Genomic DNA, 27550 nt, shown 5'->3' on the forward strand with positions numbered 1-27550 from the left:
AGTGGGGATTTATATAATGTGATGCTTATATTTCTCAGCATGGACAATTTGTTCAGTCACTTGTTATTGACATGCTTGCTTGCAGACACTAAGACACATTTTCTCCATTTAACAGATTGGCCGAAGGGCTTACATCGCAGATAATGTAACACACTGTAGCTACAGCAACCTTCAGAGAGACATTACATAACTTTAAGCAGTTGCAGCTCTTTGTAAATCTTTGTTCTTTGCTTGAAAAGGGGAGTTGCAAGGCTTGGCCTCATTACAGTTAGTCTGTACTTTGGGAAGCTCTACATGAGCAGCTCTATACAGTAGAACAAAGAACCATTACCTCACCAGTGCATTAATACACTGGCAAGTGTAGACAGAAAAAGGAACATTGGATCATTTTCACTTTGCATCCTTTCACACAACTACTTGGTAGTTTGCTTAAAGCAACCACTATTCCAGTGTAAATACAAAGGGCACTTTTCTCGATGCAGAGATCATTGTTTCAGGACCTTGGACAGTTCCTACATCACTCAGCTTTCTATGCCTTCCATTCTGCAAGCGTTATAATAGAACTATAATATGGAATATAATCATCTATAATCTTCTATTCATACTTCATTGTGTATTTGGGTGTTTAATTAAATGATAAACCTGAATAAATATGTTGAGAAGCGTACCAAATGCTAATGCTTCCATACAGGGTATAAAGGGCCACTGAATACATGGTTAGAGTATGACAATGATGTGAATCATGTGCTGTTGCCTTCGCAGTCTCAAGATATCAACACAAATAAACATCCATGGGAGATTTTGGAACAGTGTGTTAAACAGTGCTCTCTACCTCCAACATCAAAACATCAATAAGGGAACATCTTTTGGCAGAATGGTGTTCATCCCTTTAGTATAGAGTAGATGCAGTGATGGCCCAACATCTTTCTGATTGAGGCGGGCGATGTAGCTAAAATCCACTATCGATATATGTCATTTTATATCACAATGTTGTTTTATATTGTGATATAAAACTGGAATGATTGAGAAATTGTTCATTCAAACAGAGACACCTGCATCAAAGAATTGACCAGCGAAATGGCTACACAGTTAGATATGACGGAAAAATAAAGATCAAAGAATCTAAGCAGCAATGAGGATTTGCCTTGAGAGCTAACCCCCGCTTATTAAACATACAAGATCGTTAAATCTTAAAAGTTAAATCAACAAAGAATGAGGTTGGGGAGGTGGAGGAAGTTGTACCAGCAGAGTAAGAGTAAGAAGTATCAGCTTATAACGTCTGTGCTGTACACTTGCATGAAAATGACTGGATGTTGCTTGCCACAGAGCTGTGAATGAGCCAACGATTGTAAAGCATATAGGATATGCCATACACCAATACAGGCGCGACTTCATTGCACTGCCTAATGCTGTTATTCATTAGAAAAAAATAAGCAGACAGGAATGTCTGTTTTTGGCTACTACAGCAAATGAAATACCTGACAAACAAAAGTACCTGTATTGCCATAAAGCAGTCCACTATATAAGTTGTATTACATGCTGAATGCATCGTTATATTGTCCAACCCTACAGCACTTACACAGACACCTAATGTAGTTTTAATTTGTCATCTGTACATGATAGCCCGAAGCTACTTTCTCTCGATCACCCTGATGTATGGTCATAGGAGGCAGTATAATGAGCTGTAGCCCAGTATCAAATGTCTGCCTATGTATGTATGCACATATATATGCATTTACAGAGACAACCAGGCTTTTGCTGTAATCTCACTTACTTGTGTTTGTCATGGATGCATTAAAATTAATTTGAGGCCTGAGGCATCTTGAAATCTTGTCAATAGGCAGCCTGAAGCTTGATCAATCATATTTACCTCTTTACTCATAATGCTGCCACCTAAAAAGATTAGAAATCAATACACAAGATGTTTTTAATTATTGATTATCTATGTGTGGTCTGTAAGGTGTGACTCCATTTATCCTGCTCTTATTTTAAATGTCTATTTGCTCCTGTCTGCTCAAAGAGAACACAGGAGCGAGCAGTTCAGGAGCAAGAGGTTTATTCCCGCTAAAGTAAAGATTTTCCCCTCAGCTCAACATTGTTGTCTCCGCTGTTCACAGGGAAGGAAATAGCCAAATCTTCAAATGTATATAAAAGAAAATGAAGCTGTATGGAGACGAAGAGTGAGGGAGGGAACAGAGGAGTCAGCAAAGCCTTTGTGCCTCTCCTGTGTCAGAAAACAGCAAATGGCACATGGGGCCAAGCACTGTCAGACATGCTGTCAGATGCACCGAATGTTTTTTACTCCGTGAATTCGGAGCCCCCTCTCCTCTTTTTTCTGTTAGATCCAGCTTGTCATATCTAATCTGCTCTAACCTCACCACTTTCCATGGCCGTATAAGAAACCAGGTGACTAATAGAGCACCCCACTGCTGCACTGCTCTGTTTATGCCTCAACTCCTGTCTCTGTATTGCTCAAATGTGTCTCATCTATTTCAGGACACTTGCTTTCAGGATAACACAAGGCCATTTACAACAGTAGTCTTTTTGCATTATGAAAGAGATTGATGTGATGTGCACTTCCCTTTTGCCCAAGAGAAAATGCCATTTTTATTTGCTTAAGAGATGGGAGGGTGTTTTTTTTAATTTATTTTTATTTTATTTTATAGGGGAGCTGAAAAAAACAGACAGATAGTGCAGCTCTCACTGATGGGCAGAAGCCAGCCTGCTCCATTTCGCTGTATGTGGTTCAAATAGAAATATCTGTGCTTTATGTGTGTGTGTTTCAGTCTGTCTTCATCTTTTTATGAATTCAGAATCTGAATTATCGTTAAGTGCAACAGAAGGTCACACACTACTTAATGCAATGTGAATAGAATTTACATTAAATAAGGAAGGAAATGCTCAACATTCTGTTAGGAACTTTGCAGCTGTCATTAGATAATCTAATGTTTGATTAGCTCTGATCAGGGATTTGGCAGGAGTGAGTGGTGTGGGGGTTCAGGGTTCTTTGCAGTTCAGCTAATTTGGAACAGGGAGATGTTATCTGCATTGGTCTGCATTAGGAGTAGGCGTTGTTAGGCTAATTGTACTCAAAAGTGTCTTTTTACTGTCATGTGGCAGCTTTAATCCTTTTTTATTTCACCGGCTCTGTAAGCATTGCCCACAGAAAACAGTCTTCTTTGCAGAGCCACATATAAGCATTGAGATGTTTGGAGATTTCTCTGAAGTAGGTTCAACGGCTTTGTCTGAGTCCCCTTTGGTGTCACGCTCAGCTTTGGGCATCCCATGACAACGGCGTAGTTCAGATGCCTGCAAGAGAATTTTAAAGAGGTCACCTTCTTTAGGGAGGGGGAGGGACGGCTGAGACTGCACACCACGCTCAGCTGTCATGTGAGCCGCTGCCCAAGACAGACAAAAAGAAACACACAGCCATGTGCCAGCAGAGCCTCAGTCAGTCTCTGTCTTCCAACTCTGTCTGTCACAGAGGAAAATAACTCTCTGTAGATGTATTATTCTACATTTGATCAAAGATTTTTTCCTACAGGATTTAAAAATCTAGGTCTTGGCAAATGTTTAGCATATTTTAAGTCAAGTAAAGAAAAACTGAAATTATACAATATGCCATTTAAAAAATGGTTTATTCCAACACTCGCTGTGAGTAACCTTCAATGTTTGTTTTTTGCAGTTGAACCCAATAGTGCTGTAACCCCTCTATAAAATTAATCCTCTGAGCTGCAAAGAACACCATATCAGAGTACATACTGATCTCCTGGGCAGTGCTGTGTGGGCTACTAAGCTCATACTCAGGACAATTCTGCTTTGTGTTGCTCGCTCTGAAAATTGCCGTCATCTTTAGGCATTTCTTTAGGTGCATTTTCTGGACAAACTTCAAAGCAAATTGTAGACTTGAGCATGAGTACAATATGGAACATAATCTCAGCGCTGTGCTTATAGTATGGTAGATTGAAAGGATTTTTTTTTTGAGACGGCATATTTTTGTGTTGCTTATCTTATTTCTAGTATTTTCGCCACCTCATGTTACTCATTGGACCGACAGTGTGACCGTCGTTGGTTCTTGCGCTGCAAATGGTTCATGTAAATACTTATCTCTTTAGGAGAATACTTGTTGTCTCTTTTTTCTCTTTAAGAAGCAGTAAAGAAAAAACTGATTTCAGTTGTGCGTTGATGACAGCGCAGTCTGTCCAGTTGAGTACTGGTGCAGAATGAATCGCAGAGGAAACAGATGTTGCAATAACTTAAAGCTTTTTAAAGTGTGTGTGTGTGTGTGTGTGTGTGTGTGTGTGTGTGTGTGTGTGTGTGTGTGTGTGTGTGTGTGTGTGTGTGTGTGTGTGTGTTTCTATGTACTTCTGACTTCAAGGTGCTTGCATCACTTTATTAAATGTCCAAAAACATTACATTAGATTTCAAAAATAATTTCAAATTTTGTGAAAATGTCTTTGTTTATTAAAGTTATTCTTGACTTTCAATATTTACAAGCTGACTTCTTACGTTTACTAAAGGGGCTGGACTCAACATTTCGAACATTAATAAAGCAGTAAACAACTACCGTATTTGCTATGTAAAGCTATAGTGGAGTAATGGTGTCCTGAGCAGAGAATGAAGCCACTCTCCCTCTGTGTGTGTTGTAATCTAAGTTTCTCTGTTATTTGTTCTGATAGCCGGTCCTGCAGCGCATGTATTTGAGTACCTTGTGCACAGTATCAGACACTGAGGGCCGTGACAAAGCGTCAGTATTTGATGAGTTGGGGAATGGTCTTTGAAAGTTGTGTGGAGGCAGTCGAGCAGTGGAAACAAGCTGTGAACACACACTGACATATTATCTATTACATTTTTCTTTTAAGTTGATATGACAACCTTGTTAGCGAACAATTGCCTATTTACACATTACACTGATGAGAGCTGAGAAAGTGAACTGAAAAGGGCCGTAAAACCACAACGATGAGCTGAAAGACGCTAAAATGTTCCGTAGAGCTGAGTTGGATAATAATTCTCTGCGGGTTCATCAGTACTAGCGACCCCTTTCACATAAAAGTAGTTATGGAATCTATTGTTAATACAAAAATACTGATTATAGCCACTAAGGTAGCATTAATTAATGGCCACTGAGGCAACTTCTGAGCAACCTGACAGATACACTGACAGACATTAATTTGGCCAGTGTATTAAGCAAACAGTTGCCTATTTGCACATCAAGTAGACACACAGCAACATTTGCATTCATTTGGAGTTGTGTTATCCATGCCTGATGCAGAAACTGAAATTTAGCACTTAAGTATGGTATGTTTTGCCTGACATCAAGGCTGTCTTTGTAAAACATTTTACTTGAATCGTTTTTCCCTGCTACAGCATATATATATATATAGCTTTGTAACAATATGCTCCTGATTTTGAATATGTATTATTTTACAGGACAGTGCTGAATAATTGACTCTGTGAAATGACCTTGATGGTTGTCCTGCCTGCTGGCTGTTGTAAGATGTACCATCTGTTTACAAAGTCAACCAAAACTCTTGGACCAAATGACTTTGTCGTTTGTGCACCGACTGATAAATTACACCAGAGTTGATATTCACCAAGAGACCTTGGATGTCCTTTGACATTCAGATTTCACATTTGTGGTTATTGAAGTTAGAGGACACTAAATGTCACTTTCAGATACTTCCTTCAGTTCAGGACTTTCAAACTTCACACTTTTATTTCCACATTAATTGTAAGTATACTGAATAGCTTCACATCCACAAGCTCATACAAATGTTTAAATCCAAAATATCCAGCTTAGTTTAGTGACAGAAAAGGAATGAAAATAAAACTCTCAGGGAAATCATTTGTAAATCCCCCAAAATCCTTTTTCTCAAGCAGCTACTAACATGTTTCAAAATGTCATGCATATCCCAGCTTATGGTGTTCAGTACTATGTGTCAGAATACTGATACTCGGCCTCTGCCTTTTCATTCCCCCTCCAGAGATACAGTGTGCAGGATTCTTGCTTTGATATCTTCAAACTGATAAAAACAACAACATGTTTGACCTGATAATGTCTGGATGTTGGCATAGCAGCAGCCAGTCTGAGGTCCGCTCAGCAGTTTCTAATCTATGATCAGACTCTTCACAATGCACTTAGACAGGAAAGTCGCACTAACATGCATTTTGAATTCCTTAACCTCCCTGAGTGTCAGACATGTGGACACACATCTCCTCTGCCTCCTTAGACTCCTGAGTGGCTGATGTGGTGGCACCCAGTGAGAGCCACTTGTCTTTAAAGGCCACACCTGATCTGAGTGCTGTCTGCCTAGCACTTCCCTGTGAAGGTCACCAGCAGGGGAATGGAGGGCGGACATGTCAGCTGAGTCGCTGTGCTCTGAATACTTAGGAGCTCTATTGGAAATATGTCAGCTCACATGTCCATCAGTGCTGCCACCAGTGAATGGTTGAGCTGGTTCAGAAGAGCCGGTTTCCTTTTGCTGTGAATAGATGATTTCTTTTCTTTTTTTAAACATTCTGATTAAATTATGCACATCAGTCAGAAGCACAGGTCAGCGTTGCCTGAAACAGGGAGTGTCTTCTTGCTAAAGCCCTGCTAGTGGTGCCAAATGGACCATGCTATGCTTTACATCTACTTTAGCATAAGTGTTACCATAAGTAACTTGTCAGATGTTCTCAACTCATCAACTTTCAACTCATCTCATGAAACTTACTTCTTGATAAATGGGCACTATTCACAATGGATCGCTTTTTAAATGAGAACACCAATTTTACACATCAAATAGTTACAGGTGTTGCGGAGTACTACTGCATATGTGAAATAAGTCGTATAAAGCCTTTTGTTGCTCCAGAGAGATTTAACGTTTTTAAGCTGGTCCCGTTGAGATTCATACTGATTCAAAAGGATACAGCATCTATAATTTAGGGACTGTTCGGTATTTATGGATGGATGGATGGATGGATGGACCACCGGAGGAAAATAGGGGAGGGTCATGTCTTTTTATTCTTTGTTGAGGGGAGGGTCACCCAAAAAATTTTGTCTAGGAGGGAGGGTCATCCAACTTTTGTATTCATGAAAACAGCAACATTTCAAAGTCGCTTGTTCATTTAAAATTAAACATTGCAGTTGGTGCTAAGTGAAGTGTGTGAGCGCTGATCGCAGTTACGTGTCAGTTAAACTCCTCATCTCCAATCCTATCTGTATTTGTGAGAAGTGGCGCTGTCCTGAGTTGAAAGATAGCCTACTTTACGGCTTTACTATCAAGGCATGATAGGCGTGTGTGTTAATAGGCGTGTCGGCCGCTGTCCATTTAATAAGTTGTTGGGGAGGGTCATGCATCTTTTCCCAATCATTTTGGAGGGTCATAGAAAATTTTAGTGCTGGCGAAGGAAGGGTCAAGTCTTTTTTGACTAAAGATCCCAAAACTCTTGCGGTAGCCCCTTAAATAAAAACAAACAGTCCCTTAGTTCCTGCAAGCATTTAAACGTTTAGAGAAACACCTCCAGAGATCCCCTCCAGACATATTTAAGACATTTAAAAAAATGCTCTGCTTTAATTAATAATTTGTGTCTAATATAGTTTTTCAACCAAAAAAGTTCCATTACACATGCTGCTTCACTTCACTCTTAGTCTATAAATATCCAAATATTAATATTTTTCTGAAGGTTTAACTGTTGGACACAAGATGTCTCCTACTTTACTTTTATGGCTTCAGGGTTCCACATCACTCTTGTGTAAATTGAATACTGGACCATGATCGGCTTCCAAACTAGCTGTGGTGTCACAAAAGCATGCTCGTACATACACGTCCTAAAATCAGAATTAAGAAACTTTTCTCCTTCAGTAGATGATTGTGAAAACAGCCTTCTAGAGTCAAATTCATCACCAATCATTCTGCACAGTGAAGCTCAAACATCCAAGCCAAGTGAAAATAAGCAGAACACATTTTTTAGTGGAGAAGGACTTTAAAATTCAACTCTAATAGAAGTAACAATTCAATTATTCAAAAAATTATTATTTTTTATTATTATTATTAAAAGGGCATGTTCAACAGTCTAAGGGCCTCACGGAGGCTTTATAATACCCAGACGTTTACAAATAATGCATGGATAACTGTGTAACCCACTGGAACTCTGTCTAAAGTATTAATAAGCACTGACTGATATGCATAACCTATTAAAAGCATACATACAGGATGTGATATAACAGCTTCAGCAGCCATGATGTATAAGAGCAGGCTGGTGTGTGCTGCAGGGAGGTAGTGCATCCCTTGACTGTGATACAAAGTGAGAAGCAGTTCTCATTTAGAACATGTAATGCCAGCTTCCATTCGAGACTCGGCTCTGCAGCTGACTTGTATTTACATAAACACATTTTAAACAGATTTTTTTCAGCACCCGTAATAATATCTCTTATTTTATGGAATCAGCAGTTTTATCCCTGCTCTAAGGGGAAAAGAGTAACGTAACGCAGCATGTGGTGCTGCTTAGCTCTGCTCATTTATTCCAGTCAGGTGTCGTGTGTTGGCTGTGGTAAAGCATTTTCTTTCTGTTTGTTAGTTATGACCCAATACAGCACGTAATGAGCTCCCAACACCTTGCATTGTCACCACCACTCAACATATTGTATGCACTGTTCTTTAGATAATGGAAATATGCACATTTATGATGTACGTCATTATCTGTCTTAGGAGCTGTTATTTATTCAGTTCTTTTTGTGTCAAAAATACATTTTCCTGCTTAATAAGGTGTTACCCTTTCATAGGTCTTTGGTCTTCCTACATGATGCATTTTTTTAATGGTTGCAATTCCAGTTTATATTTTTCTCACACAGTCTCAATAGACAATTAACTAAATTTGTATGGAGCTGCAGTCATTTTAAATAAAGTTTAAAAGTTACTTAGATTCTACACAGGTTTGAAATTTACATTAGATACCACACTTCAGCTTTTGTTTTCAGAGATTTTTTAAAAACAAGCATTTTAATCTCAGGATTTCAAGATATTGCTAAAATAAAACTGTTGTGCAAGATACAGTACGGCATTTCTTTGACCAATCAAATACAAACACAAATTTCACTTAACTCTAATAACAAAAAACCTAAACAAAGCTAGTTTGAGAAATTGATCACTTTAGAAAGCCACACAGCCTCATGCTTTTGGCAGGGATTTGTTTTCTGTCAATCAGTCAAACACTGTTTATACTGTGGCTGGTTGGCTCAGTGGGTAGAGCAGGCGCACATATACTGTGAGGTTTATGCCTTGACGCAGAGATCCAAGGTTTGAATCTGACCTGTGACGATTTCCTGCATGTCTTCCCCCTTTCTCACCTAGCTGTCCTATCAAATAAAGGTGGAAAAGCCCAAAAATAATCTTTAAAAAAACACTGTTTCTACTAATCTTGTACATATTACTCACAAGAATAAACATAATGTAAATAGAAATACATAACCTAATTGTTTGAATGCACTTAATATATTCATAACGAATACTGTACATAACAGTTTGAAATTAACTTATGTAAAATAGCCTGTTACACTGTTGTGTTATTTTGACACAGTTATGGTTTATCCCTGTTAGACTGACAGGTGCAACATTGTGATACAAATTGCTGTAGACTCAGAAACTTAGTTTATTACTGTAGTGTTATGATAATGTACAGAATTAAGATGGATAACTTAAATAGTTACAAAGTGCGTTGACTGTAAATTCTTAAAGGTCCTTTTGAAAAAATAACCAGACAGATTAATTGGATGTTTTCCAAACCCACAATTCTTATTATCTCATATGGTCGTAAGCATCTATATGACACTTAGCTCATAGGACAGTGTGTGTGTGTGTGTGTGTGTGTGTGTGTGTGTGTGTGTGTGTGTGTGTGTGTGTGTGTGTGTGTGTGTGTGTGTGTGTGTGTGTCACTGTGTTTGTCCTAACATAACAGATGTTTTGTTGAATCGGCTCCATGAAAGCTTCAAATAGCTCAGCAGGACGTTCTGGCTTAATCAGACAGTTCACCTTCACTTCCTTTTAACTGCACTAACTACATATCCAAATTTTCCAATGTCACCCAGTAGCTGATAATATCACCTATGATTAATACTGTAACATCATCAGATGAATGAATGAATCAATGTTATGAACAAGCTGTATGATTAAAGGTGCATAAAATGACCCCAACATGTTCTTTCTGAAGGGAAATTGACAGGCTGGTGGCTGTTCTTGTTAATTTCCTAGACAGAAGTCTTGTTTGTTTGTTTTTTCCAAAGAAAATGTCAAAAAGCCACAAATGACTTTCCTCATTTTAACTTTTTCAAACAAATACAGCAAAAGCTTTCTTTTCTTTTCAGCAAGAGTCACTGATGTCTCCATTTTCTGCAGATTTTGAAACTGCCTTTGTGGCCCATCATGTACCCATAACACCTTTAGTAAACTATCAGTGGAACCATCCAAATTCCTGCGTGGGAATCGTGGCCTTTCAGTGTCGCTACTTAGCCAGGTTACTGTTAGCTCAGCATCTTCCTTTCATATACCTCATCTACTGATTTATCCCATGGCACAGTGAGCTCTGCAATGAGTTACGCCAATTGTGCTCTCTGAACTGCTTCTTTAGCAGTCCATTTCACTACATTTGCTGATGTATGTGCTACACGTCTTTTTGTCATGTCTTTGCTCCCTGCTTGTGTTAACTCGAACCTTAAATTTGCAAGTTTGAATTCCTCAGTGAGGCAAGAAAAGAGATAAGTGAGTTGACCTCCTGTGACCCATTGCCAAGGCAGCATGGGACACATTTCCATTTTCCAGTTAATGGTTAGTTAATTATGCTCTGTAACCTCTCTATCTTTCTTATGGGTGCCAAAGCTTTAACTTAATCTTTTGTGGGTATATCGACCTCTCTGTGGACTCTTGTTCCATCTCGACTTTATTCCTGAATCTGCTTTGTCTGTCAAAGTTTTCTTATTCTTAAACTTTTATTATGATATATTTACTCTAAAATGAGTCATTAATAGTCTATTTGACAGCAGTTATATTTAAATATACATACAACGTAAATGCATTCATTGAAGTGCATCATGTTTAATTCATACAGAAGGTCTCAAAGCATTGTTTCCGTGTTTAAATTTAGATTAAAAACACACAACAGATTCTTTCGATTATTTTTCCCAGCCATCTACTCTAGCAACACTGTCTTTAATCATTTCATTGTAAAGAGACTGTTTGAATACCACTTAAATGGATACAAATCAGACCTATTTTATTCTAATACCAGTTGGTATAATACCTTGTTTACATGCTATATATTTTCTGTCTCATTTTATTTCTTACAAGGAGGTTTTATTGTTCAGATAAACATTTCATTACTGCAACATGAGCATGTTAATAGTTGTAATAAAAAACTGGTCAAAAGCTGTTCAGACATTAAACATGTTGCTAACCATAGTCGAAAGCCAGAATACCCTCGCAGCAATTTGGATTCCCAGCACATTTACCTGCTGCTGTTCTCTAAAGAAAGACACTTGCGTGATGGAGCTCTTCTCTCTCTGCTCCTCCAGGTTTTGCGATCCTCCAGGCCATCATGGAGTCGGCTGTAGCCAATAACTGGCAGGTAACAGCTCGCTCGGTGGGGAACATTGTGGACCCTACAGAGTACAGACGCATCATCGAGGAGATGGACCGCCGGCAAGAGAAACGCTTTCTCATTGACTGTGAGGTGGGAAGGATCAACTCCATACTGGAGCAGGTATTGAGCCAACACACACTACTAGTGTCCCCTGCTTTATTTGGGCATTTCTTTTCTCATATACCTGTCCTAAAATGCATTCAGCCTCATGGCTCTGCATGTTCCAGTTTTTCCAAAGGAGTAAATGCTGTCTTTTTCTCACTTTTTGCCTTGAACATCATCTCCATCTACACACTCAGTGAAATAAGGCACCTTCCTGGCTTTGTTTGCTCCCCACTTTTAATTTCTTTTTTGTTATTACCCTAAACACTTGGAGTGCATCATGATTGCCTCAAATCTCAAAATTCCCATTTAGAAGACGTGTTAAAACAGGCGAGACGGGTACACTCAATTAAGGCTTGTTATTTGTTGTTTTCTGTGCGCATGTTGTTTGAGGTCACCTGGGCTTAATTCCCGTGGAGGAATTAACCAGCCTCCTCATCATTTGTTTCCTAGGTGATCATCAGCCACAGTTTTCCCACATGAGTCTTGATTCAGATTCAGTGTTTGCTAATGTGTGCTGCTCACTGTGGCGGCACTGTAGAGAATACGTTATTGTCAGAAATGTATTAAATGAGGGTTAACTGGGAATTTGCTTACTTACTCAGAAGATCATTAGTGTTCATTTAGAGGATTAGAAGCTATGTTGCACCCGTGGTCTCATTGCAAATTAAGTGTAGTGTATTGTTTGTATTGATTTTCAAGATTTGCGCATTAAAATAGATGCCTGGATTTCTCATCTGTTTTTCTTTTGAACGGTGGTCGACTACACTTGCTTCAAGCAAATGGATAGAATTTTATTTGGATAGATGGATGTTGATAATATCCCATTCTAAAAGGTTTAGTTGTGTAGCTGCTTGTGATAGTAAGATGAATGAAGGAAGATGAGTGAATGTGATGTTTATGTGATGTGATGTTTTATGTATGTGAATGTATCCATGTTTCATATTACTAAACTAAACCTGATTCTGACCTAAATGTTTCTAACCTTAAAATGACACTGAACATCTATAGACTATACAGTTTTGTGTATGACTTGAAACCGAGTCGCCATTTTTGCGACACACTATTATCATAATCAGTTACACTAGACTAGTTAAATGCGAGACTGATCTCGCCAGAAAATTTATAGCACTGATCACTTAATTCTTGGATTGTTGGGCATATAAATAGTTTGAGCTTGACAATGGAAACTGCAGTTTATGCCCTGTCTCTTATTCAAGCCGATCTTTCCTAACTTTGACTGTTTTAAGTGTCTAAACCAAGCCTTAACCATACAGTAGAGGGATGTTAGAATGCTCATACTGTATAAATGTATGTATGTACAGTACCAGTCAAAAGTTTGGACACGCTTTCTCATTCACTTGACAAAGGACCGATGTTGTTGTTTTAATATGAGGACTTGTTGGCAAATAACATGACCAATTTGACAGCTCAAAGTGATCTGTTTCCCCTCAGTTTGGGTTTTTGCAGCTACTGTACACAGCTGCTCAGTAGAGTAACGTGTTACAAAAACCGTTAAAACCCACAAGGGTGTATTTTCTGTGTGTGCTCATTTGAACCATTAATCCCGAGCACATCTTAACCTTCTGTTCCTTGCTGAGATATTTGTGTGTAAAGGCTTCTGCCCTCTACATTATGATCTTCATTATTGCCGGCCTTACGAGTTTTACCCTGACCTTTACTGTCGATCTGTCTTCATTTCCTCTGACGCCACGGAATATTTTTTGTGACAGCACAGAACATCTCCATTAGTTAGGAGAAGTTTGCTTTTCTCTGCCCTTCACGTTGATACAGCGGGTTTCTTTAACTGTTCTCAAATTTCCTCCATATCAGATTCAAGTTATCGAATCAGATAATGGCGGTCACGTCAGGCCGGTCCGATCATAATCTCTTTACTATGGCGGATTAATGCAAGTGGTGGCATTGTAAGCAGCATCTGTCAGACAATTGTCTCTCCAGATGCTTAAGAACAGCACGACACGCCTGCATCTCTCTCTCTCTCTCTCTCTCTCTCTCTCTCTCTCTCTCTCTCTCTCTCTCTCTCGACGATTCCTTATAAGAGCTGTGACATCAACACTTGCTTTAATGTCATATCAGCTCCCAGTGTAAGTAGGACACACTGTCCCATAACAGCAACAACAATGAGCCTACTAAAAATAGCCTACCCTCTTAGCCTGAGGGAAGATCTCTCACAAAGGCAGGAGTGAGCAAACACAACCGAGATCACACAGGCATCCGGAAGCAACCATTCTGGACAGGATTTTTTTTTTTTTACCAGTGTTTAGGATTTGACCTCATAAACACTATAGTTAATAAAATGTAGTTCTTTTTATACCTGCCTTTACGCTATTATCTTTACCCAGTGCATTATAAATGAATGCATATGCAGAAATCATTCATTTTGTGCTAATTACTTTTGTCAGGGTAGTTTCACTTGTAACAGGGTTGATAAATGTGCTGTGTTTTTGTTTGTTTTTTTGCTCCCCTGCTGGCTCTTTCACCGCCTTTTAAAGTATCCGTCTTCTCATCCCTTCACTAAAGTAAAGACGGAGCGATAAACACCTTTAAGGCTTCTCATCAATAATAGAAGCACAGTGGATTTATAATAGCTGCCAGAGGACCAGTCACCTCCAGCCTCCTCCTGCACAGTGGACAGACAGTGAAAGAGTCAGAGAGAGAAAAAAGAGAGCTTGTGGGAATTGAGCCATGTAGTGTGAGTCTCCCTGTCTAATACTGTGGAGGGAACTAGGAGAAGTGCTGAACACCCAGAGGTGCACTGGAATTCCACACCCAGTGAGTAGGATAGTAAAGCAAGATGCTGCGTTAGGGATGAGATTACATCTGTGTGGATGCTAATTAATCCTTTAGTTTTGTATGTTGCTTTGCATTGGCATTTGTTTCAAAGGCTGTGACATAACAAATGGTTTCTGTAGCATTAATATTTTCTCTTTTTATTTTTTACATGGTTGTCAATTCCCAAATATACAGTTTATTTAAACAAGAGTCTACAGCCATGCCAATAGCTGTTTGAGGCTACTACTTAGGTACAGTTGTGCTTTAAGCTTAATTCTAACATCAGCATGCTAACATGCTCATGTGCTAAGGTTGTCAGGTAATATTTTCTAAATTACCATGTTCACCATCCTAGTTTACCCTGTTAGCTAACATTTGCTAATTAGCAATACACACAAAGTGCAATGGAGGCTGATGGGAGTGTCATTAGTTTTGCAGGAATTTGGTCATAAATTTAAAAAAAAGTATTGAACAATTAAAATGTTGACCTACTGATGGTACTACATGAACATGGAACAACAGTCATTAGAAATTGTCCTTCATGGGCCTTACAATCTATACAAAAGTTCACTGCACTCCATGCAATACTTCTTTTAGACATTTCACTTAAAAACACAAATGTGAACCTTGTGGTAGTGCTAGAGGTCAGAGAAAAGTCAGGGGATCACGAAAGTCATGAGGATTTATTCCCTGAGAACCATGAATGTCTGTACAAAATGTCATTGCAATGCATCCAATTGTTGTTGAGATATCACAGTCTGGACCAAAATGGTCGACTTACTTACAAGAGTAGGCTTACCGCAGGCTCTAATGCTGAGTCGGTTCAGAGACAGAATGCTGAATGCTCAATATGTGCTTGTAACAATGTGGTTTAAGAAATTGCTCAAACCACATTGTACCTTGTAGCTTATTAAAAGCTAACCAGTTCAGTATGGGCCACTAGTACCACTGTAGAACAATGTGTTTTGCATAGGAGGTCATTGTATAGGTTGTATTTCATGTTCCACCAGCATTAGCATGACATTGTGAGTACAGTACAAGGGGGTGATGTGATCGACTTTTGTGCAGAGTGCAGAGTGCAGAGCACGGGAATGTGCCTTTAAGGTTAGCAATGCATCATTGAAAGAGGAGATGAAGTAAATGATACAAACTATGCAGTTTTCAAAACACTCAAAAGGTTTTGCTAATGTTTTTGGAGGTCGGAAATGCATTCAGTGTGTTAGCAAGGCTTTGAAAATACTAGAACTGAATTTCGGTGAGAAACTTGAATGTAAGGAATCATTAAAATGAAAATTTCCACAGAGTACGTTTAATAATTTTAAAGGAAGACGTATACAATACACAATTCATATGGAGTGAACTAGTGAGTAGTAAAATATATTCTATAAAATAATGGAAAATGTATAATATTCATATTAGGGACCATACAAACATTATAAGAGAGGAGCCTTCACATTAAGTTGCCCCTGGAATTGTCCTTATTTCCTTTGTTTTCTGAGCTTTCCTTGCTAGTTAACCATAGACATATATGAAACCTCAACCTGAACTACAAATAAAAATGTGAAACAACAGCATGGACTATAATTTCCTGCAAATAAACCACAACAACAAGACAACTTTGTGTGTGTAGACCTTCATTTCCTTTTCCTTTAGATCCATTATAAACAGGAAAACGTGGCTACTGAAAAAAAAAAACATTGACTGTAAAATAGGACATTTTTGTAGAGTCTTCTTTGTAAGCCCAGGCATCCAAAGCAGTCCCTAGAGAAGTCTGTGTTAAAAGCAACCAAAAATGAAAAACAACATCAAACACGCGTAAGCAGCAGAGTTGGCAAGTGCACAACTGCAACAAGGATAGTAAGGACATTACAACTTCATACACATTTTTTATTTTGTTGAATTGGCATTCAGTGAGACGTGTTCAAACGTGTGTAGCTGATGGCTGCTGAAAACAGAAGAACCATCACACACCCATGAAAAAAATTATAGTTTAAGAGCTTGTATTATATTGAATCAAAAAATAATAATAATGTAATGTTTTTACATGTAATAACAATTTAAATATTAATGCCTAGAGCTAAAAAAGTCAAGGAGCAAGGACATTCAACATTTTCAAGGTTTCATCAAAATACCTCTAAAATACATATATTGTGTATAATGTAGTTTCATAACAAGGCACAACTTATTCAAAGATTTAGCTTTGTGGTAAGGACTGGTGAAGAATAAAGCATTTGGAGCAATGTTTAACTGATACACAGCCATGTCCTTCATCTGCTATATTGTCTTTCTTTAACACACGTCTTTGACAGTTAAATTCCTCCTCACATTATGCCCTGTTTCAAGTAGCTTAACAATAATTTGTCGACTGGTGAAAAGGGGCAGTCATCAATGTTAGGATGCCCATTCCAGTTCTAAAGAAGACAGATGACACATCACTGTAACAAAGAGAAGCATCCATCAGTGGGAAGAAAGTCAAATCCTCTAGAAGGCACTTGGGCAGACATCCAGCTCTGCAAATGACTGTGGCTCCAGTCTGCTTAATTAGAGTCCATTCCCCAAGGAATATTTAGGCTGATCGCCCCGCAGCTCGGGCCCGGCTCAGACCTGCTTCAAACGGCACAGCACAGACCCGCCCGTCCAGACAGGCAGGCACGAGGAGCCCTGAGGATGGACAAATAAAGATAATTGAGATTGATTTGATTGATTGTATTGTGCTGATGAGAGTTGGAAGATGATGTGCAATATTTTTTAACTGCAGAGTTTTAGGACTATTTATTCTGTGTAATAAACCATCTGACGCGTCAGGTTACACAAGTTTGACATTTTGCCCGTTAGATGAGAAGATCAATACCACTCTCATATCTGTCTGTTAAATATGAAGCTTCAGCCAGCAGCCAGTTAGCTTAGCATAACATAATTACTTTTCAATATGATCTGTGGAGTATTGTATGTCCTGAGGGTTAACAAAGGTATACTTTGTTAACTTGTTAATGTACTGTATTTTCTTCCTCATAAAACATTTGCAAAGCCAAATTCTTTGCATATTTTAAAACCTGAATTGTTTACATCCGTGTTTGCTAGCTTGCAGTCTTCTTTCTTACCTTAGCTGGCTCATTGCTATGTTTCTTGGTACATTATCATTACATTACATTACATTATACCTCCCTCCCCCCCCGAGCTGTTTGAAGAAGCTGTTTTGTGAGAAATGGATTTAGACAGAGAGAAAGATATGAGTCCTGTGACAATGAGAGTGTCGCTCTCTCAGTGATGATAGTGCCTGACCTCTTCCAGGATCCAGGTGGTTTCACATACTTACAAAAAGTGATTATCCCAGGGGACCATGAAACTGGAGCATCAGGATCCTTAAAAAAACATTTGTTGTTCCCAGATGCTTTCAGAACAGCACTGCCAACAGAGGGATGAAGCAAATCCCACAGCAAATCAAATAAAGTAATCCTTTACAAGCTCATGTAGTGGCAGAAAAAATGCTCTTGATATGTAGCTAATTTATGTTTTTGAAGGTAATCATTTTTTTCTGATTACGTTTTCTTTCAGAGGGTTTAATGAACAGAACGATGTACATGCACTACCTAATATTTTTCTCAACCAAGTAGTTGGGAAGTCTATTTATGTTAACATTTATTTATTTTACTGAAGCTGAATATTGCCACAATATACAAAGTTTTCTGATTATAATCTGTTGTCAATATGATAAATCGTATGTAACTCCATGGTATATTTGTAGGAAGTATTATATCAGTGTGATTTTTTTAGATGTTCACAATGGAAACAAGGTGACTAATTATGTAAAACCAGAGTGATAGAAAATTAGAATTAAAAAAAATAATGAGTTGGTATCTGACTGAACATTATGTGTTAACTTTTCATAGCTTTTTCATCTATAAGGAATGTATTTATTCCACTCTCATTTAATCATTAACTGTTCTCACTATGATCTGTAGCTACACTACAATGTACAGTACTGTATACTTATACGTATACTTCGTCAATCTGAGCTTGTACAGTTTGTAGTTTGGTGTTGGCTCACTGATTGATTGTGTCAATACAAACCAACCAGATATCCCGACTATAGAATAGTTGTCAGTATTCGTGCTTGCTGCCAACCCATTGACTACTGTCAGGGGAATTTCATTTTTTCAAGTCAAAACACTTCAGGTTGTCTTGAAAAGAAATACTTGACAAAAAAAGCCAAGTGGTAAATCTATCAACGAGAAGATATAAAATATAAGTATATACAACTAACAGTGAATGAGGCAATACGACCATTTGGATGCTGAAATATGTTTGCTTTACATCACACCATCACATTAATTACAGTAAATATTTTAATCATAGCTGCACCACCTTGTAGCATGTGACGCTAAGCTGTCTTATTGGTTTTTGTGTGCCTCGTAGCTACAGGAAGCAATACATGTTTACAGTTGATTATTTTTGAACAGCTAAATGCAGTTTCAATCAGTCTGTTGAGTTGTGAGTTGAGTTTTGGATGCTCATATAGAAGTGTGAAGTCTTGTGCTTTCTGCCTGAGCGTGCTGGTGACAAACATGAGGTTGTAGCCAGTCACTCTAGGCGCTACAGCTTCATTAAGTGCTCGCCGTGTTGCTACACTTGGGTCACTGCGGCTCCCTCTCACACAGATGAATAGAAAATGAAAAGCTTTTCAAGACAATTTGGAAGACAATAAGCAGAAAAGCTTCCAAGAATGTATGATGAAAACGCAGGATGTGTGGGGCCTTCAGAGTCGGTGGTAGGAGGTGCAAAATGTCGAACACAATGAAATCATTTTGCATTTCCAAGAAAGGTAATTGGATTTATTGTGGAAATTTGTCAGAGTGTTAAAGCCGGTCGGAGGGCCAACCTTGGAGCATCAAGGACATTCCCTCTCTAGAGACAATTACAATACATTAAGGCAGCAGTAAGCAGAGGAGTTTAAAGTGCACAGGTGTGAATGAAAGCACAGGTGTGAGACTGCATGCACTGAATAAGAAACTGGATAATTATTAAAGCGTTGTACGCCAGGCCTAAAAGAAAAATATGGAAATAACCCTAGAAACATACCACAGGGATGCATGTCCTTGTTTTAGTCCTGTTGTAAAATTTCTAGGGCAGTCAGCATTAACGCGTTAATCGCGATGCGATTAAGGGCCGAGCAGAACGCGTAAATTTTTTTTAATCACATTAATCGCATGCCGCCATTTATTAATTTATTTTACACTTCACTCGGCTTTGCGTCATGCCTAACAACGCCCCTTAGCTGTTCTGAAATCACTAGAATCTACGGCCTCTTGGGGCTAGGCTACTATTTTGACCCTTTGCCGCACCTTTACTTATTATCAAGCTGCCATACTTCCTCGTAACACATTCTGCTGCTGCAGGCTGCAGGCATGATGGAGAAAGACAGCAGCAACACAATTCTGAATGGCGCTTTTTATTTAAAGAAATTCCACGATGCACGTCAAGCTTGAGCTACCACCTACGAGCTAAGCATAGTGGCACAGTTAACGTGACTCAGGTTGACGCTAGGCAGGCTCAGGCAAAGCACTATTTTGGAGAGTGCTAGTTGCCGACAAATGTCCTGCTGTGGCATCTGGTTTTTGGACCATTTTGTTTGTATAAGCAAAGTGTTAGTGTTACATCTCAGTTAATTGTTGTGGTATAAGGATAGGGATTTTTTGTTTTTTAGTTAGGTACTTGGAGGAATTGTGCAATAATGACATACATTTTTATTTTGTTTACAGTAAATAAATAAATAATAAACAAATACAAATCTTAAAGTCAAGTTCATAAAGTAACTTTCTTTGCATTCATTTGATTCCCAATCAAGATACACTGGTAATAATTGCTTTCCATTGTTAATATGTCTTTCAAAACTGTTCTGAAATGCAAAATAATAGAATTTTAATCATGTGATAAAACATGCGATTACTCATGATTGACTATAGAAATTCAGCGATTAATCGCAATTAAGAAAAAATTAATCATTTGACAGTAGCCAGAAAAAGTTCTCATTTGTATTCAGGTCCTCTAAAAAATCTCTCCAACATGATATCACTATCATTCTGAACATTCAACATTTAGCTGATTTCAGTGCCTGAGTACACTTGTATCAAAACTGTGTGGGAGTGTAGAAAGTGAAAAGACACAGAGAAAAAAAAAAGCATATCCACCCCCACAGTATCTTTTTGAAGCTTCGTACTCTGTGATGGAGAATCAGAATTGAGGGAGATATGGATAGAGAAAGACAATGCGTGCAAAAGAGTGTGAGACAGAGAGGTTTGGCTGGTGAAGAAGCTGAAAGAAATCAGCGAGTGCAGCTCTCTGTGTCTGCTCGCTTAGACAGGTGCTGTACAACGTTTTGGGTTTAATTAAGTCTAGTGTGCAACTGAGACGGGTGGAGCAGGCAGAGGCAGCTGCAGAGAGAGAGAGAGAGAGAGAGAGAGAGAGAGAGAGGAAGAGGGTGGTTTGCCAGAGCCTTGACCTTATTTTAGATGTTGAAGTTAATGGAAAGAAACAAGTGCTGTCATCACATTTTCTTTCCTCTCAGTGTGTCTCATACAAACACACACAAATGTACAAATGTGCTCACACGCTCCCTCTCGCCTTAGCAAATGTCATTTTAAAATGTCTTCTTTTAACTCCTTTCTTTTTACCAACTACTATTAAAGGTCTTTCTCAGCGCTGAATCTTAGCCCTCTAAATGTTCTCTGTGTTATAAGATGTGAATGTGACTCACTGTGTGTCTCCTCCTGCGACTTGTAGGTGGTGACCTCGGGAAAAAACAGCAGAGGATACCATTATATCCTTGCCAACCTGGTGAGAGCTCACAACATGAAACAATCCAACAAAGCCCAGAACAACACTGCTCAGTGTGATGCAATGCAGTGCTAAGAAATGCAACACTCTGTAGTATAGTCAAACTTCCTAATATGTAGTTATGATGAATATGAATAATTGAGTGCTGTAGAACTAAGTAATAAGCGGATGATGGGCAAGCTAAAGCAGTTTTGACTTTGCTGCTAATGATCTCTCGTTCCACTACCAGCCAACTTGTGCTCTTTGCTCTCAGGGTTTTTCCAACATGAGCCTGGACAGGGTCTTTTCTGGTGGAGCCAACATCACAGGCTTCCAGATCATCAACCCAGACAGCCCCATTGTCCAGCAGTTCCTCCAGCGCTGGGAGCGCCTGGATGAAAGAGAATTTCCAGAAGCCAAAAACACTCCACTGAAGGTCAGTGAGGCAAAGCTGCCGATGCTGCAGTTACATTTTTATTAACATCTTCAGACACTTTTTCTCTCCCCCCTCTTCCTACAAGTTATAAGGTAGTAACTCTGCTGAAATACTTAAATCTGAATATTTTCAGTGAGACGTTGCTTAAATAACTTGTCACCTGCTTGCCCTTGAATAGAGGCTCCTTTCATACTCGTGCAATTTTTTATGTCAATCACAATGTGAGGCTTAGATTTTTTCTACTTTTTACATCAGTAGCACTGCTCTCTGTGTACATATACCAAGTACTGCTGCAGAGATGATAACCTTGCTTTGATAGCAGTGCAGTCTGCCTGAATGATGTCAGTGATGCATCTGGGGTTTCTTGTGGCCTTTGTCTCAGTACACATCAGCGCTGACCCACGATGCCATCCTCGTGATTGCGGAGGCCTTCCGGTACCTTCGGCGCCAGCGAGTGGACGTGTCTCGCAGGGGGAGTGCAGGTGACTGCCTTGCCAACCCCGCTGTGCCCTGGAGCCAAGGCATCGACATAGAGAGAGCCCTCAAAATGGTAGGACCGAGGGAGTTCACTGTCTCTGTAAACAGCTCTGCTTTTTATTTTATTTACACCATAGTTTAATCTTTGCTTTATATCAGGGTATATATATTATACATATAGGATTCAAACCCGGGCCGCTGCAAAGGACGCACACTATACAGGGTGAACTAGAGGTCGCCCCAGAACAGTATTATTTTTTAAATATAATCTCTTCATCTCTTTGCCTTCACATTGATCTGATGAAACCAAGCCCCACTGTCCCTCCAAATTAGCCTGCCACAATATTTGCCTCTCTAATAGAGAGAGATACATATTTATCAGACAACACACCTGGGAAACCAAAAGGCGCTGGAGAGAACTTTGGACGCCATATATCAAGACCGTTTGTCGCATGTTTACATTTGGAGTTTGCTCACTTACTGTATGTAAGGAGTGTGTTATTATTCTTTTTTTGGTGCTTGGCAGGTCCAAGTACAAGGTATGACAGGAAACATCCAGTTTGACACATTTGGTCGACGATCTAATTACACAATAGATGTGTACGAGATGAAGTCTGGAGGCCCCAGGAAGGTAAGTGAGCACACAGCCTCGGAAACATCTTTCATGATTTAATTCATGTGTAATGAAATATTCTAAGCAGGATTAGCCTATGATATACTGTAGATGCCAGAGCGGTATGTTTAGAGTAGCTCTGTGATCGGGATTTTACTTTCTCTTGTGATGTTGGCAGTACACCAATAGTAAGGTTGGTTATGATTTGGACAGAAGGATCATGTGAGCTCATATCCCCTCTGAGATTGAATCTGGAAAACATCCACTGAGAATCAGTCGAGCCCTACAGATGGAAGCTAGACCAATCTACATCTCTGTGTAGCGCTAGTTTAGATGATGACATGGCTCAAAACTCAGAAAAATGTACAAACAGCTATTTAAACTACATGTTGTAGCTTCAAAGTAAGGCATTACTCTGCTACTGCAGCGCCTATATATTCCCTCGCTCTTATACAGACACAGATTAAAGACGATAATTTAGAAGAACTTTGGTGTTTCCTAAAGAGCTGTATTGTGTTTCCAACTTTATAAATTGACACTAAAACCACTTCCAGCCCAGTGAGTTTTGCATCTGTACAATCAGGTGTCTGAAGGGTTCATGCTGATGCCTGAATGAACTGTCAATTAATCAAAATCACATTAGGCAAATGCCTATGGAGCGTAGGCAGACAACAAGTTTACAACAAGTGTAATTTGTGGGCTTGCTTTGCAAGATTATAATTATATATAAGTGTACTGTATTATGATGTGTGTGTGTGTTTATTTAAATGTAACTTTTTGAAGTTCTGTTTTTGAAGTTTTTTTTCTCAAGGAAAATCCTCTGACACGGCCCTAAACCACCATCACAGTAAAACTGTCAATAAAACCTCACTATAATGAAGCTGCTAAGTGGGACAACTTTGTCCTCTTTTGAGGAAATCAGTATCCAAAAGGGAGGAAATGTATATTTGTGGTCATGTTTACACTATGTTTGAATACATATCAGTGTTAGACACAGACAGAAAAGAGCTAAGAACCGCAGCACACATTTGCTTTCATTTCATCCATTTTGTCTACAAGCATGGACAAATTCTTGTTTTGCGCCTTGGCTTGCTAACCGAGCTAGCAAACAAACAGGGAGGAAGCGCACTCACTCAGAAAATCATTTAGCTGTTTAGCTTGACAGCTGTAACACTTGTCATCGTCTGTTAGTTTAGATGCTGAATGTTTTGGTCCTTTTCTTCAATACCACTAACAAAACACTGTCTATCCCCTTATTAGCTTGTAAACTCAAGTTAGCAGAGTAAGTCTGTTCACAAACACGTGCATTGACCTGCTTCCTCTGAGGCTTGGAGGCTCAAAGGTCATTTCTGATGTTTGTCCATAAGTTATTATAAGTCTGTAAGATTTTCCTGCATTCGATATTTAAAAACAACTATTAACAATACATTTGAAAATCACTTTGACAATGATTTTTGACAACAAAAAAGAAATCATTTCAGTTAGACTTTTACAATGATGTATCTCCACATACTGGGGGGGTCTCACTGCACCCACATGATCCCTCACTGCTGTGATTTTTCAGGCCAAGACACATACACACACACACACACACACACACACACACACACACACACACACACACACACACACACACACACACACACACACACACACAGTGCTGTAGTGTGGCTAGCTCCCTGACCCTGAACTCTGACAAGGTCCCCACAAAAGCTGGCATCAAAAAGGAAGTGCCCCCATACTGTCCATATAATTCAGCTCACAAGGCAACACACATCACAGTGGCCCGTTCATCTAAACTGTGTGAGACAATCTGCAGTGACAACAGAGTGAGTATTGTGCATCATAGCTACCAGAAGTGGGAGACGTTGACTTGTTCTTGGCTGAATATATCAGAGTGTAACAAAAATAAACATAATGCCACTGGAATCATCTCAGGTTCAGTAGACACAGGCCAGTGTTTGTTTTGTGTTGCATGTGTGCTATGCGTATTATTAATAGAACAGTAGAACAACCTACCGCATTGGCTAGATAAGGCACATTTAGACTATTAGGTTTGTCTTGCTGGTATTAATGTTATCAGTCTAATAGTGCTCCATTGGTGGTGCTTTCTTGTTATGTAAGAGAACATTTGCTGAGCCAGGAATAGATTACACCTACTCTGCTGAAGTGTAGCCCAGGTGAAGTGAGAAGCACCACTACACGCTTTTTATAAAATCCTACATCAGGCAAAACTAGCACTCTGTCAGTCTCCGGCTGTAGAGATAGAGCCGACCAACTCGCACATACTGTACTTAGGAGACTCCACTTTAAAAAAACAAACAAAAATGTCTTTCTGCTTCTTGTAATAACTGTGAACCTTTGTGTCATTTTTTTAGATCGGCTACTGGAATGAGTACGAAAAATTTGTATTTATAATGGATCAGCAAGTCACCAACGAGTCCTCTTCTGTGGAAAACCGAACAATTGTGGTCACTACTATTATGGTACACTCTCAAGCAGGTTTTAAGTGTTTCACCTTAAGATTTCTGCCACTCAAGGTCAAGGTATCCATTGTTGCAATCTGTCCTGGGAGGGTAGAATTATTTTATTTTGAGTTGCTTTCCATCCACTCACTACATGTTGAAACAGTCGATTCACAAAGAGTGTTTCAACTGTATCCGTGTGGGTGCCAAAGCATTTTGGTTTTTTTATATTACGGTGGGCTGTTGTAGTAGTGACATCACAATAACGGCTTTGGTAATAATAATACCTATAAAGATAGACACCATTGTATTCACATTCAGTGCATACGTAAGTAAACCTGTTTCCCTCTCATTAAGTAAACTGTCAGTGACGCCTGGGTAAATCAGATGTGTCTCACTGGAGACATGAAATGATCTGCACACAAGGAGGACATAAACAGTCAAAGGCTGCAGCCTTTGGCTGTTTATCTCTTTGTTCAAATTTACTTTGGCACTGAATTTTAACACATCTATCGTAGGTATCTCTAAAAAACAGTGCTCCCAGTATGCCAGGCTCAGGGTTAGACACAGTGCTAGTTAGAATAGTTACAGACAGTTATCACAGCTTAGTAATCATCAGCCATTTTTAAATGTAAGATAAGGTGCTCCTTATCTTACATTTAAAACCATGGCCTCTCCTTCCTTCTGACTTTGCCTATTATGTTTTCATCTTAGACAAATTCAGAATGTAATAGTCATACATTCTCATCTCAATGTGTAGTAACTCATTATCCTCATGACCAGGCCGGAAACACAACAATAGCGAGGAAGTGAGTGAGGAAGGGAAAACAGAAGAGTAGTGTCATTGTATTATTTTCTCACTGCCAGGCATGCCTTTGATTTGAATAACTTTGAAATTGAACAACTGTTATTTTAGATATACGTCACAGTCATGTCATTAAATTCATGTTGCTTTTCTTACATTCCATAACTTTAAAGTGAAATGCCATATTTAATGAAAAGCCATCCTATTATTATAGGGTGCGACTCTTTCATTTTGTTTTTTTGTAACATTGTACATGACTGCAGGCTGGAAAAGAAAGGGACTAGTTCGAACAACCAAGGAGTGAAACTGTGAAAGCATTACGTAACTCTCCTCTAAAGCTGACTTTTAATAGTCAAAAAACATGTTCATGCCGTATGAAAAAGTAAATCACCATTGCTGAAAATCCTCAAGGTGACATTAGTTCATCGAAAAAAGGTTTGATGGCAAACATGTTTTGTATTTTGGAGGAAATACGTGATATTTTATTTAAATCCAAGGCACAGAGGTAATGTGGAATAGTCAAACGACATAATCGAGACAACAAGCAGATTATTTTATTGTCATGATAGTAACGAATGAAAAGAATCAGTATGACCTTTTATGTGGTCATACAACTACTCTTCTGACGTGGCTCACACGTTTTTGTGCTTAATATTTGTTTGATGAATGAATTATATCTTTTAATGTATCGCTCTACTGTCACTGACGTTTACTTGATGAACTGGAAAAGTGCTCCATTTAGCTTGTCCCTGCCCCTTGTGCCACGCTGATGCAAGGCACTTGCAACCCCCCGCCTATCACCCATTTCCACAGATTTAGATTGCGGATTAGGTTTGCATGAGGGAGGCCTGACATCCTGCTTTGCTGCCTTTATAGGTGTTAGATGCTTCGCTTCTCCTGCTGGCCCAGTCGGCCTCTTACCTCCAGCAGTGGCCCGCTTTTGTAGTCTGAGTCCCCCTATAACATGCCTGTAACTGATGCTGTGTAGATCCTTTTAACCTTGGCTCTGTTTGTCTTTTTATATTCCATATCTGTTTGCTTGTCACCCCTGCATGTGTGCATGCTTACAATACCAACACAGCCTTGTGTGACCCATGAGGTCCGGCCACTGTGGATGTGCGTGTTTCTTTACAATGAACTCAAAATTATGTCTAATTAACAGGAAGCGCCATATGTGATGTACAAGAAAAACTATATGCAGATGGATGGGAATGACAGATATGAAGGCTACTGTGTCGATTTAGCTTCTGAAATTGCTAAACATGTGGGGATAAGATATAAGCTGTCAGTAGTCCCGGATGGGAAGTACGGCGCCAGAGATCCAGAGACCAAGACGTGGAACGGGATGGTGGGTGAACTGGTTTATGGGGTAAGTGTCAGTCCGCCTGTGTAGCTCATAAGGGGGGCGGGGTTAACTGTTGATTTTTTTT

At 39.2% G+C, this 27550-nt stretch overlaps 1 protein-coding gene across 2 annotated transcripts in view; it reads left to right on the top strand.

The window, feature by feature from the left end:
• Positions 1-27550, top strand: part of gria3a (glutamate receptor, ionotropic, AMPA 3a) — a 71409-nt gene that overhangs the window by 20569 nt on the left and 23290 nt on the right. For both annotated transcript variants that reach the window (XM_078265733.1, XM_078265734.1), the window contains exons 4-10: positions 11549-11736; positions 21292-21345; positions 21599-21760; positions 22143-22310; positions 22764-22868; positions 25229-25336; positions 27283-27489. In XM_078265733.1, the coding sequence (XP_078121859.1) occupies positions 11549-11736; positions 21292-21345; positions 21599-21760; positions 22143-22310; positions 22764-22868; positions 25229-25336; positions 27283-27489 (992 nt within the window). The remainder of the gene's footprint in view (positions 1-11548; positions 11737-21291; positions 21346-21598; positions 21761-22142; positions 22311-22763; positions 22869-25228; positions 25337-27282; positions 27490-27550) is intronic.

This window comes from Sander vitreus, chromosome 13, assembly GCF_031162955.1.
Source record: "Sander vitreus isolate 19-12246 chromosome 13, sanVit1, whole genome shotgun sequence".
Classification (NCBI taxonomy): Eukaryota; Metazoa; Chordata; class Actinopteri; order Perciformes; family Percidae; genus Sander; species Sander vitreus.